The sequence below is a fragment of the Aquarana catesbeiana genome, linkage group LG01 (genome assembly GCF_042186555.1).
Source record: "Aquarana catesbeiana isolate 2022-GZ linkage group LG01, ASM4218655v1, whole genome shotgun sequence".
Lineage (NCBI taxonomy): Eukaryota > Metazoa > Chordata > Amphibia > Anura > Ranidae > Aquarana > Aquarana catesbeiana.
Genome location: NC_133324.1, coordinates 161,077,392 through 161,092,263, shown reverse-complemented (window position 1 = coordinate 161,092,263; position 14,872 = coordinate 161,077,392). Strand labels below are relative to the sequence as shown.

Below are 14,872 nucleotides of genomic sequence, written 5' to 3'. Positions count from 1 at the left end.
TGTTCCTGAGGAAGGCCCCAGATTCAGGCCTCGTAAGAGATTAGGGCATACCACCTCCTGACACTAAATCATACATCCTGTCTTTCAACAATCCGAGGCGATATCCTTATAGCTGAATTACAGGGGGGTGGGATTAGAGAGGGGAGCTTATTCATATTCATTTTAATACCTTATTAATTTTAAGAAAAGTTAAGGCCTATGTACAGCCTTCAGCCTACAACCCATGGACATGGTATGTACAGACAGACTAACTAGAGGATGAAGATGGAACCCACATGGTATCTGCAGGTATATCGGATGTGCTGAAATTTGTACGCCAATTTTGGACCTTGTATTCCAGGCATTTTTTATTACATTTATAGGGGATTGACCTCACCTAGAAAATTGTCAGGTGAACACTCCTGTTGAACAAACACAAACCTACCAAACTTAAAAGAAGATGGAGGTTCTGTGTTAAAATACTTTTCTATTGCTGCGGTCATAGTGCCATGATAATTATGTACTTGTTCTATTCCCAAAATCCATGTGCACCTCTTTAGAAAACTTATAATACAATTACCGTAATATCGCCTAGCGTTCCTTGCACTCTCCTGATAAGAAAAGTTATATTCAGGGGTCCGTCACTGGTTTGAGGTTCAGTGTAATTTTTCTTTAGCAGAGACTCTGCTGCAAACTGAACAATTCCATTGGGGTCACCAAATTTCTGTATCTAGATAACAAGAGTCCAACATTTGCAGTTAATATATGCTTAAAGCGGACCTTCACACATTTTTTCAATTTTCCATCTATTAAATCTTCTGCCCTTGTTGTTTTAACTTTGGATAGTAAAACCAGTCTAGGCTTATGAACTAGTCTAGGCTTATGACATCATGCACAGCTCTCTCTCTCACTCTCGTGAGAGTTTGCCAGGATGGGAGGGGGGATGAGTCATAAGAGGGCCAATCAGAGCTGTAGGGTGCAGAGCTGGAGGTGTTCCTCTGTGTATCTGTGTAAGTCCAGGAAGTGAACAGGCAGCAGCTTCAGCTGCCCACATATAAAATGGATGCAGCTAGACTCAGTGGAGGGAGATTTCTGCAGCATATTTGGCAAGTACAGGATCACAGTATACATAAAATAATATGCAAAGTGGTTGTATAGAAGCTTCAGAATGGCAAAGATGTTTTTATTATAAATTATGTGAGCAGACTGCAGTTCCTCTTTAAGAGACGTTTTACTTACTCTGTATGAAGGAGTTTGAAGACATGTCAGTTTCCCTGGATAACCAGTTGATTTTAAATTATATGAAGCACTGTCCCCATAGGGATTGCTTTGTGTAGACTTCCCTGGGCCTTCCCCTTATTATATCGCAGCCAGTCACTAGGGGTTTTCACGCGACCAATCGTACTCTCATCTGCTCGTTATCCAATAATCAATCCCGGGTGTTTGTTTTGTTTTTTTCGTATTTATTGTTGGAACTTGGATGGGAGAAGGGAATAGCAAGATACTACATCTGGAACTATTTACAGATGAGAACAACTCTCACTTGGCCTCACCAGGTTAACTGTGGTAGCAGACTCTTTGCTATACCATACAACACCTTTATGGAAAAAATAGATGCATTGCTTGCTCTGGCAGCACACTTTGTGAAACTATTTTATCTTCAGGACACTAGCATCCCCTTTGGCTGACACCCATCCACTGACTCAATAGCTGAAGGGATGGCCCTCACAGGACAGGCCCCATGACACAGATCTGTACTCACAGTAGGCTTCTGATGTGTCTACTATCCAGTCAGCTCTGCAGGACACCTGGGTTGCAGCTTTACTCAGATTCAGGTCCTCAGGTCAACCACCTGAGGCCATATGGCAGCCTGTGCAGAGGAGGGGCAGCCGTCCCCTTCCTCCGGGATCCCGCAATCCAGCCAAAGACCCCGAGCACATGTGCCCTTGCCATATATACAGTCACCCAGCATGCACTGAGGCACTTTCCTCTGCCAATTGCCAGGGCTGTAACTATGCCTGTGGCCTCATTTTCACCATAGCACCATGAGCAGACCCTATCAATGCATCCCTGCTCATCTAAATTTACCTGGCAGCCTTCCTGGTAAGCAGAAAGCCCCAAAAACTATACTCTCTTCTAGCACCTAACTAGGAGGGTGCTACATTTATACCAGGATACCTACTGAATGCATGTAACATACAATCTGTGAACCCTATTCCATGTGAGAGCAGAGATTGCTATAAAGTAATGCCACACTGCGACCTGCATTTTGTGTCGTATTCATGAAATGCAGGCCTCAATGTAAAGCCTGAAGGACCTTTCGGAGTTCTCTCTATCTATCACAGCAAACATCTCACCTCACTCTGTAATTAGAGTCACATGACTGGCAGGCCACATGAACGGCTCTACTCCCTCTTTTATATATTTATTTGAATAAAGGGTTAATTCACACATTGAAAAAGACTAAAAACTGACAAAAAATGATGATACCTTTCACAAAAATAGGCATGACATAGTAATATGTATTTATTGAATTCTCCTTATCATAGAAACAGCAAGTATAAATCTATATATTATATATTTTCACTTTTTTGTGAATCCTCAATCTATGGACAACTGTTCATAATACACAGCAAATCAGAAATACTTACTGTAAGAGTCACATTTCCAGCTTTTGGGTCAACCTCCGTGCTGCCACTTCCAATGCTTAGTAAAACTATGAATTTTTCTTGGACTTCGATCTCTCCATGGGGCAGAATAGTCAGTGCAATAACCCTTATCCCACCTTCTCCATCACCATAATGAAACGATCCATTCAAAGGTCCGCTAAAATCATCGTTGCCAGGTGTCAGGGTGGTCTTGGAATTAGGTCCTAATATATGCCATAATATCTGAAGAATAATATTGCAAAGAAGTAATATTAATGGGTTATACTGTATACATTATATACATACAAGGAATAGAAAGAAAGTATTGCAGTTTAACCAATAACAGACAAATGAATGCCAGTGCTAAAGAAGGATTTGTATTGTTTTTCTGCAATCTCTGAGCAATGTGCTTGTAGCAAACAAAGCATTACTACTTTGGAGATAATCATGCTAACTTTTGAATAGATTGATGAAAAGTTAAAGATATAGTCAGGCTTTTTATTTTTATTTGTGCCCCCACTGGGCATATGACCCCTCAGGCAGAAAAACAAATGTCTGGGCAAAATAAGAAAAACGTATTTGGTACATCCCTGCAATACATGCACATTTTCATGTTTCACATCTTAAAAAACACTGCAAGCACAAAAAATACCTGTTGATCTGCCAAATATTCAGTGTGCTCCCTGGCTGGGATGACAATACAGTGCCTCTGCTGCTTTAAAATTCCAAGCAGTATTGTCAACCTTACCCAGTTCTCTATTGCTGGACTACAGAACACTTCCCCCACTCTTTATTGCCCAAATATATGCGCAGGGTTGATAATACTACTTGAGATTTCAGAGCAGCAGTGACAGAGTGTACAGGAAGTTAGGTGTTTACTGGATTCCTGGAAGATCAACAGGTATTTTTCTGTACTTGCAGCTTTTTAAAGGAATAAAACATAGGGAACGTTAAGGTTTGTATTGCTTTCTATGTAAACACTGAGAAGATTTTCAATTATCATCACTTTCTATTGGAGGACTTTGTTTTATAACAGTTAATTATTTAAAGACTTATTATTCTTTTGGGCACATATATGTACATCACACTTACTTATATGTACATCACACTAATGCCCTGTACACACGATAGGATTTTCCGATGGAAAATGTGTGATAGGACTTTGTTGTCCGAAAATCCGATCGTGTGTACACAAATCTGACGCACAAAGTGCCACGCATGCTCAGAATAAATTAAGAAACGAAAGCTATTGGCTACTGCCCCGTTTATAGTCCCAACGTATGTGTTTTACACCACCGCGTTCAGAACAATCGGATTTTCCGACAACTTTGTGTGACCGTGTGTATGCAAGACAAGTTTGAGCCAACATCCGTTGGAAAAAATCCATGGATTTTGTTGTCGGAATGTCCGATCAATGTCCGTGTGTACAGGGCATTACTTTGGAAGATTTCCTGTCTACTTCTATGCCAAGGGAAGCTCTCAATTTTCATCCCATCCTATCCCTTTCTTTTCCCCTGACAATGATCACTGGGTCAAATAGAACTGTTAGATCCTGATACTGGAGAGGTAGCCACAGGACAGGTAGGAGGACCCAGATATTTCTACTGACTGCCTAGAGAGACATTGCTACACTTGATTTTTTTTCTACAGCTTGTGGACTATAAGCAGTGGAGTGTCTAGCTTTCATATTTAGGGGGGGCACATGGGGGGACATGGACAAAAGTAGGGGGCAACTATAAAATGCAATTATATATATATATATCCTGGGGCCCTTTACTACGATCCCACAAAGGCCCTTTCACATGTTCTGTAGTGAGCTCCCTTCCTACTGTATTGGGCCCCCCTGGCCCCCCCCCCCCCCCAGGGTGGCAGAAAACAAGAGATATATGTCACCAGCATACCAAGAAAATATAAGGGTCCAAAGCAGTGGGAGAACTATCAGGGTTGCAAAGGTTGTCTTGCCACCAGGCCCTGGTGTTCTGCCACTGTGGGGTTCCCCAGCCTCCTCTTGCTGTCCTACCCCTGCTATTTACAGCGCTGGTCTGGCATCTCTTGGAATTTACAGGTTGGTTCTCCTTTCCTAAGGACGGGAGAAATCAGTCTGTTTTTTCAGTAACTGAGAGTCCTGGTGGAGTCCTTCCTGCAACTCGCTCTTCTCCCTGCCAATGAGGATGCAGGGGAAGGAGCAGATCGGGTGGCCGTGGTTGTGTGAGCGTTCGCATTATGCAGTGTCAGCGAGCAGAGGGAGGGGGGAGAAATCACCCGCAGGAGTTGACTGGGGGCGCTCTCCCTCTTAGACATTGCTTTTTTGTAAAAAAAAAATGTTTTTTTTTAAATTGTGGGGGGCACATGGTGGGGCACAGCATAATGTTGGGGGGGTCAGGGCCCCCCCAGTGACGCCATTGACTATAAGGCTTTATGTACACATAGCCTACTTTGACAGCTGGCCGTGGGAAACGGCAATTTTGCCACAATTTTGCAGCGGTTTTGCCACGGTTTGCATTTTCGGGCAGCCGGCGGTCAAAACATTCCTATCCTTAACGCGATTCTTCTGCGTTCAGGAGAGGGAGGTTGAAGCTCCCCCTAACAGCAGCAGCTCCTAAACTCTACTAAAAATGTGTACATTGACACACATAGGTTTTTATGAAATTGAATTTAGGAGCTTTGGCAAAAAAATGCCAAAAGCTCCTAAACTCAAGAAGCCTTAAAGCGTTTGTTACCCCAATACTTCATATTCCTGATATGTGCCTGCTGTACCATGTACTTGTACAGTATGATAAAGTATCCCATTATGTTTGTATTGCTTCTTTTATGTGAAATTCCTGGTGTTCCTGACAATCCCTCTGCTTTCCTATTAAAAACTGACCATACTAAGCAGGAGAGCACATTGTGGTCAGTTCTCTAGCTATGCTGGGAACTCAGTTTACTCTCCTCCAATGATCAGACTTGTACTGACACCCCCCCCCCCCCCGCTGCTCAGCCATTCACTGGATAGCTCAGTGCACTGCTGCTTCTCCTCCCCCCAGCTCTTTTGCAGCTGAGAACAGAGGGAATGTGATCACTTATAAAAAAAGGGAAAAGTGTATTTATAATGTTTTATATATCTATACAAAAATGTTTTGCCTTTCATTTCTCATTTGAACCCAATGGGTTGTCTTACATGGTGATCGTTTATAACCATTTTAAAGGGTCAACCAGCTTTTTTAGAATCCAATAATGTAAAATGTCAAAATGATGGATTTTTTTTAGAATAAAAATACAGAAATGAAACCCAGTTTTATTTCATTACAATATGTCCATGTCTACTTTCCGGCCTAATAAATGTAGCACTTTTCACCTACAAGTGTGAAAACACGTAACACCTCTGAGAAGATTAACACATAACCACAAGCCAGGAAGTGCGATGCCTAGTCCGGCTCTTTGTGGAAAGAACCTTATGTTTGCACTGTAGTCATTAGTGGTGCTACACAACATACTGTGTACAGTACACAATGTTCATGTAAGGAAGACATTATCAGCTGAGTTAATAGCAGAAATTAGACCTCTGCACAAAACATACCAAGCAACATGATATATGGAAACAGAGACAGCTATGCTATATTTTCAGCATGTTCTATCACTGGACAGTCATTCTTATAGCAATTTCTACCCTATAGGGTTGCTACTACTACACCTAATGTATGTTTTTGGTCATAATTAAACAATGTATATGATGCATCTTGTTATCATTTAGGTTATAGCCCAAGTCAAACAAAGTTTTATTTGTAGCTTTGGATAGAGTGATGAAGAATTTTACCCTATTTCCAATCAACTTGACTGGTGTCACACAGAACAAGATGTAAGTGAAATCTCCCCGTGGGAAAGCAGACAGCGATAATAACACTTTTTTGGTAGGATGGGGAATAGATAGAACCTTTTTAATTTTTCTATCGCTGTCTATGCCCCCTGTCAAAAACTTGAGTATGCAATAAAATAAAGTGCATGCGGCAGCTGCATGAGGCTCTGGAGTTTAGATACAGGTAGGAGGTAGAGGCGCAACCTCCAACCCCGTTTCCAGCAGCCTGTCAAACTTTATGAGAGGCTGACAGTTGCAGCAGCTAGATGGGGCTGGACGGTGCAGACAGTGGCATTAACGGCTCATTAGCCACAAATAATAAACATGTACAGATAAAAATGTAGATAGAGAAATACGTTCGCTGACTTAAAGTTGAACTAAACCCATTGATTTAACATTTCAAAAAACAGTTACTTTCCATCCAGGCATGTGCTGGGAATGTAACTGTCACATTGGATGTGCTCTCAGCCAAACTGTCAAACTATCATATAGCTGGTGTCATAACTGATCACATGTGCAGCACAATGGCAGTTCAAGATCAAACAGAGGCCAAGATGGCAGCTTCCTTGGCTGAAAAGGATAGGAGAGTTTAGTTCCGCTTTAAGTCATCTCACCCTGTTCTCCATTCTAATAGACACTGTTCACAAATATAGAATCATATGTACGGTGCCTTGAAAAAGTATTGATACCCCTTGAAATTTTCAACATTTTGTCATGTTACCAAAAACCTAAATGTATTTTATTAGGATTTTATGTGATAGACCAACACAAAGTGGCACATAATTGTGAAGTGGAAGGAAAATGATAAATGGTTTTTCCATTTTTTTACAAATAAATATCTGAAAAGTGTGGTGTGCATTTGTATTCAACCCCCTTTACTCTAATACCACTAACTAAAATCTAGTGGAAACAATTGCCTTCAGAAGACACCTAATTAGTAAATAGAGTCCGCCTGTGTGTAATTTAATCTCAGTATGAATACAGCTGTTCTGTGAAGCCCTCAGGTTTGTTAGAGAACCTTAGTGAACAAACAGCAGACCAAGGAACACACCAGGCAGGTCAGGGATAAAGTTGTCAAGAAGTTTAAAGCAGGGTTACTTTATTTTAAAAAATATCCCAAGCTTTGAACATCTCACGAAGCACTGTTCAATCCATCATCCAAAAATGGAAAGAGTATGGCACAACTGCAAACCTGAGAAAATGAATCACCGCTCAGGAGAACCCGCTCTCAGGTGTGTATTAGTGAATCCTTCAGAGGAGGGGAGTCCCAGGTGCTGGCTAAATGCAAATTGAAGCAGGGTTTGAAACAGGAAAATCTGGATGCCGCACACCGGATAAAGTTGAAAACATATTCTTTATTATAAAACTTGGATCATAAAAACCGGACAATCAGGAGGGTAGTACAGACACAGCTGACGCGTTTCGCACTCTAGTTCGAGCGCTTACTCATAGCTCATGAGTAAGCGCTCGAACTAGAGTGCGAAACGCGTCAGCTGTGTCTGTACTACCTGCCTGATTGTCCGGTTTTTATGATCCAAGTTTTATAATAAAGAAGATGTTTTCAACTTTATCCGGTGTGCGGCATCCAGATTTTCCTGTTTCAAACCCTACAACTGCAAACCTACCAAGACATGACTGTCCACTTAAACTGAAGGGCAAGGGGAGCATTAATCAGAGAAGCAGCCAAGATGCCCATGGTAACTCTGGAGGAGCTGCAGAGATCCACAGCTCAGGTGGGAGAATCTGTCCACGGGACAACTATTAGTTGTGCACTCCATAAATCAGATGAGACCAAAATTGAGCTTTTTGGCCTAAAAGCAAAATGCTACGTGTGGCGGAAAACTAACACTGCACATCACCCTGAACACACCATCCACACTGTGACACATGGCGGGGGCAGCATCATGTTGTGGGGATGCTTTTCTTCAGCAGGGATGGGAAGCTGGTCAGAGTTGATAGGAAGATGGATGTAGCCAAATACAGAGCAATCTTAGAAAAAAAACCGTTATAGTCTGCAAAAGACTTGCGACTGGGGCAGAGGTTCACCTTCTAGCACAAGAACAATCATACAACAACTAAACATATAGCCAGAGCTACAATGGAATGATTTAGATCAAAGCATACTCATGTGTTAGAATGGCGCAGTCAAAGTCCAGACCTAAATCCAATTCAGAACCTGTGGCAAGACTTGAAAATTGCTGTTCACAGGCACTCTCCATCCAATCTGACAGAGCTTGAGCTATTTTGCAAAGAAGAATGGGTAAAAATGTCACTCTCTAGATGTGCAAAGTTGGTAGAGACATACTCAAAAAGACTTGCAGCTGTAATTGCAGAGAAAAGGTGGTCCTACAAAGTAGGAAAGGGGGCTGAATACAAATGCACGCAACACTTTTCTTCTATTTATTTGTAAAAAAAAAAAAAATTGAAAAACGTTTATCACTTTCCTTCCACTTCACAATTATGTGCCACAGATTACAATAGGAATAGGAATCTAGCAGAAGCAGTTTGGTACTTAAAGTTTAAAGCTTTATTAGCAGGATTACTGTAGGTGCTTTTCATTGGCTGGCAGATGTGATTCATAAAAAGGAAGGGATTCCAGCGCTCCAAATATTGCGATGCCCTAGTAAAATGGTGAGATGGTAGCTTTAATAGCACATCTAGATCAGTCAATATTTATGTTAAAATGAGGAGGCAGCCATCCTAAGAGGGTGTCCATTGCCTCTGTTAGTAAGGAGAGAAAAAGAAGGGGATGGAGGCTCCAACTCTGATGATTTTATCATATAATTAAGTGTTAGTATATGGAAAGCTCCACGCTAACCACTCTGGAACGCAGAAGCGGAAGTGACGTCACCAGTGCACGGCGGGCATCCAAAGAATGAGGAATGTACAGGCAGCACACCACAAGACATCTCTACCCCTGATGGGCATCCCCACCCTGTGAATCAGTAAGTGTATATATTACACTAACACTTAATTATATGATATAATCATCAGAGTTGGCGCCTCCACCCCCTTCTTTTACTCTAGCAAATGTGATTGCACAGCATTTGTCTATTTTATTCATCCATCCATCCACTTATGTATGCCATTAAGAAATGTGTACTGCTTTCCACATATACATTGACTATTATTCAGTCAATCATATGATCCATTTGTTTAACTGACTAGGTGTGGAATACAGTCACTCGATATAGCAGTAAATCTGTCTGCAACATTATTAACATTTTTTATAAGGGTATTTATTCAGAATCTGCCAGTATATGGAAAAGCAAACCTTAACCTAAGTCATGAGTTCAATTCATAGCCAGTTTTGCCAAATGCCCTCAAAATTCGGTAAATATAAAGTTTTCTCCTAACTCAATTGAAGTCTATAGGGGTCAAAGGGAAAATATTCAATGTTTTCCCTTTATGGACCTATTAAAAAAACTATTGGCAAACAATGAGGCATAGGAAGCTAGGAATTGCCATGGGGGACATGTGCCAAGAACAAAAATAAAAAATGGAATGCCTAGCTTTTGCTGAAACTATGGCAATAGGGGGGCAAATGTGTGATGATTTTCATGAATATTAATTACTGCACAGCAATGCAGCAGCATGCTGTGTACAAAGGGCAGCCCCAACACGTGTTCACCAACAAATATATTAGAAAAATAGAAAGAAAAATAGAAAAAAACTGGAAAAATAGAGAGACAAAATCAAATAGAATATATACACCCTCAAAGTGGTAGTAAATGCTCCCACCCACTCCGATGCTTCTTTTCATCTAGTCCATTATATCAAGTTATTATCAAACTGTAACCATTATAATTCAGCCCCAGTCACATATTTTCAAACTGTTAAATTAGTGTTTCCAGGAGTAAGGCGGCGCCATCTTAGGTATTGTTTTCTGAGTCCGCAGTAGAGTGTATTTCCGCCCTTTCATGAATGAAGCTTGCCTAAGACGCAATCGCGTCTTAGGCAAGCCTCATTCCCGATCTGAGGTTCCTATGGCAACCGTGCTCCGCTGCTCATAGCCAATCTGTTTTACTCCACAGTATATTTACTTGTGTTGATCTTGTAACATTTGCTTGTCATTTTTTTAACATTCGCTGTATGCTGCGCCTGATCTCCACTACAGTATGCAGTCCGATGCCCAGGTTTACACCCCTATGTGATGTCACAGGGTCACATGAGGTGTAGGAGGAAGTTTTGAATGATTCTGTAGTCTCACGGGGTTTGAGCGCTGTGCCTCGAGGAGCAGAAATAACAGACACGGCAGAGCAGGCCGTGAATCACAGCAGAAATGCGCATGTGCTGGTGTCTTATAAAGAATGGGACGGATTACAAAAACACTGAGCAAGTAAGGAGACATCTACAAGCTGTGATAATTAGCTTTTTTATGCTGATTTAAATGTGACAAAGTTGTAGAGGAGAATTTACTACCAGTTTAAACTCAAATCAAAAGCCAAGTATTTTCTTAACCCTAGCAGGAAATAAAATAGAAAAATGTTAACTTATAGGATAAACCCCTAACAAGTCACAAAAAAATTTGCAAAGGGGTGGCACAAAGGCAAGCAATCACACTTGCAGCTCATACAGAAAAAAAGGCGTCCTAAGGACAGTTATGTCTATGAAGCTGGGAACACAGGGGGATGCACAAGGGTATGTAGCTTACCACACTGCAAGTTACACTATAGCAGAGTATAGTAAATTAAAGCACAGTGCAGTACTGTATAATACAATATAGCACAGTATAGCACTGTCTTGGAAAGTTTCTCTCCCTACATAGATTTGTTAAATTACCCTAAATAGCTTAAAGACACACTGTGAATGTAAAATGTAAAACAATAGTGCAGCGCCAATATAATATATAAACAAACATATAGAACTGCAGTCATATGAAACCATAAAACTAAATAAATATGAAATGAAATGGTGCAAAGTCCATAAGTACAGTGGAACCTCGGATTGTGAGTAACGCGGTTAACAAGCGTTTTGCAATACGAGCACTGTATTTTTAAAAATCGTAACTCGGTTTGCGAGTGTTGTCTCGCAAAACGAGCACGATTCAGGCCAAAGCGGTGTGCAGTACCGCTTTTGGCCTGAGGTGGGGGGGCGCCGGAGCCGAGCAGAGCCGAACGTCACATTCGGAAACGCACGGAAAGGCCCAAGTACAGCACATCTGATCTCGGCAAATCTCGAGTAGGAAGTCTTTCCGAGGTTTGCCGAGGTCCGCCAAAGTGACCTCGGGCCTTTTCGGACGTTTCTGAGGCTCTCCGGCACCCCCCCGCCTCATGGTCGCCTGCGGTGTTGCATCCCATTGAAGTCAATGCGGAACAAATTATTTTCGTTTCCATTGACTTCAATGGGAAAACTTGCTTTGATATGCGAGTACTTTGGATTACAAGCATACTCCTGGAACGGATTATGCTCATAATCCGAGGTTCCACTGTATAAAGAAGAAGTCCACAGTGTAGTTAATGGTAATGAAAAGAATTATTCCAATAATGCTCATAATCTTGATAATCATGTGCAAGTGGTGCTCAAATAGCCAATCACCAACTTCAAGTGCATTCGAGGCTTACTAGAATGAATGGCTACCATTACAGTAGCATAAACGCCTAGGGGAAAAAGCAATCAAAACGGTTCTCAAGTGACCAATCACAAGTGGATTCAAAACTCACCAGAACAACAGGCTACCACTACAGCAGCATATACGCCTGGGTATGTATGGCATACAAAATACTTGCAATGATACTTCCTAGTACATTCCAGCTAAGGATAAATAAAGCTCACCAGGAACCCAAAAAAGTTCCTCATAATGCAATATGTTTATAAGTAAAATCGCATAAAAACAGAACAAAAATCCAGATAACTCACATGTGAAGCCATTGTCAAATTCTGGAATGTGCAGCGGCGTGAAGCCAGAATCTCCACCCGACGCGTTTCATCAAATAGGACGTTATCAAGTGGTCGGGCCCGTTGATAATGTCCTATTGGACAAAACACATCAGGGATTTTTGTTTTGTTTTTATGCAATTTTATTTATTGTGACAATAAACCTACTACACTATAAAGTATCATTGCAAGCGAGTTACCACAATGATCCATGTTGGACTCCATACATACCCAGGCGTAAATGCTGCTGTAATGCTAAGCTGCTGTTTGGGTGAGTTTTGAATTAAATTGCCATTGGTGATTGGTCACTTGAGTACTGTTTTGATTTGAAAATTGAATGTAATTCTACTAATGCATAGCCAGCATAAAGTGACACTAAAGTCTGATCTAGAAAAAAATATCTATCCAATATGCACTCATAACTCAAAAAGGTACCTTCTATTGCTCTCAGTCTAATCTCCAAATTCCTTTATTTGCTGCTGTGATCTGATTTCGTAGTAGAGGGTGGCTATGTTTGAGCTCTATGGTCCCAATGTATGTCTGAACCTAGCCATCCTCTCTTGTTGGCTCCTAAGACGAACTATGGACTTTAAACTATGGAATGTGTAGTGTGCATAGAGTGTACATGATCACAACTAACATATACTGCTTGTTCCAAACAGGAAGTAAGGTGGAGAAGGAGAGATTCAGGAGCTCACAATGGACATTACAAGGAGGCAAAAAACATAGTAAGAAACAATTTCATGAAATAGATTACAGGGCCATTAAGTAAAGTAATATGAAATAATGGGTTACCATTTCCTTAAACTCAGTCAAACTGATGTTAGGACAAACAAACTTTTGAGTGATGAGATACAGTAAGGACTGAGATTTTTAACCCTATCAGTCATTTTCATCTTCATACTGATGCTGTGAGTTCAAACAAAAAAGGAATCAAAACAGTTGTATAAAGTGATTACTATTTCTTAGATTTAACTGAAATATCAAAAAGAGGAGTTCATTAAATTAGTGACCCAATTGTTTTCATATTTAGGTTAAATCTAACAAACATTAAGAAATGTATGATAAGCATACGGTAGGAGGCTACTGACAATCAGTACAATAAATTCTGCTTTTGCTAAAGTCATTTTAAATATCAAAACAAACTACTGATTGAGTATCAATATGCTGAAGGCGTTGCCATCTTGTACTTCATTCTGTGTACATATGCACCTATTTCCAGGTACATCTGGGATTTTACATACAGAGCCGTGACACACTTCCACGTAGATGGAGCATGTCATTAATTTCTTTCTTCTGACTGATGGCAGGTGTAAAGTATCCTGCTTCCTGAGCACCATGTATATTTATAGGACAGACTTACTCTCACAAGGTATTTACTTCCCGCACATGTTCTTGGCACTACTTACACTACACAACCTTCACATTGTATAAAGAGGCAGTTTAAAAACAATACACTCAGTACTAGACCTCCTATTTACACATGTATTTGTTCAAGAAAAAAAATACATTATGTACTAATTCTTCTATACACAAACACTTTTAGAAGTGTGCTCCAAGAAGGAAATGACTAAAAGAGAGCAAGGATGTGTTACACTCACAACGGCATGTTCCTTCTACATTTACAACCTGTTATGCTAAATGAAAATAAACAAGCTGACTAGAGAGATAGAGAGATAGAGATCCTCATTATCTACATATAATTTTTTTAAAATACTATATATATATATATATATACCGTATTTATCTGCGTATAACACACACTTTTTTCCCCTTAAAATCAGGGGGAAATCGTGGGTGCGTGTTATACGCCGATCCCCCCCGATCCCCCGCGATCCCCCACCGATTTTGAGCCTTTTGGCGGCTTTCGGCCACTCTCGGTGGCTCTCGGTGGCTCTCGGTGGCTCTCGGCGGCTTTCGCCCGTTCTCTGCGGCTTTCGGGCCATTCTCGGTCGCTGTCGGCCGCTCTCGGCAGTTTTGGGCAGTTCTCGGCAGCTTTCACCCGCTTTCAGCCATTCTCGTCGGCTCTCGCAGTCCCGCGTGAGCCGCCGAAAGCCTAATGCGTCCGAAAGCCGCCGAGAACGGCCGAAAGCCGCCGAGAGACGCCGAGAGCTGCCGAGAATGGCCAAGAGCCACCGAGAACGGCGGCGCCATTTTTAAACGCTAGATGTCTGCAAACGACACAGGGCAAGGCTGCAATGGGGGACAAGGCTGCAATGAGGGACAAGGTACAGATGGACACTGACAAGGCTGCAATGGGGGACAAGGTACAGATGGACACTGACAAGGCTGCAATGGGGGACAAGGTACAGATGGACACTGACAAGGCTGCAATGGGGGACAAGGTACAGATGGACACTGACAAGGCTGTAATGGGGGACAATGCTACAGATGGACACTGACAAGGCTGCAATGAGGGACAAGGTACAGATGGACACTGACAAGGCTACACTGACACTGACAAGGCTGCAGATGGACACTGATGAGGCTGCATTGATGGGCATTTAAATGTAAGTTCTTTTCCTTAAACTTC

At 41.5% G+C, this 14,872-nt stretch overlaps 1 protein-coding gene across 3 annotated transcripts in view; it reads right to left on the bottom strand.

Annotated features, from left to right (window-relative positions):
* ADGRV1 (adhesion G protein-coupled receptor V1) overlaps positions 1 to 14,872 on the bottom strand; it is a 774,317-nt gene that overhangs the window by 413,221 nt on the left and 346,224 nt on the right. For all 3 annotated transcript variants that reach the window (XM_073624499.1, XM_073624500.1, XM_073624501.1), the window contains 2 exons: positions 2,631 to 2,870; positions 560 to 709 (listed from right to left, as the gene is read on the bottom strand). In XM_073624499.1, coding sequence (XP_073480600.1) covers positions 560 to 709; positions 2,631 to 2,870 — 390 coding nt within the window. The remainder of the gene's footprint in view (positions 1 to 559; positions 710 to 2,630; positions 2,871 to 14,872) is intronic.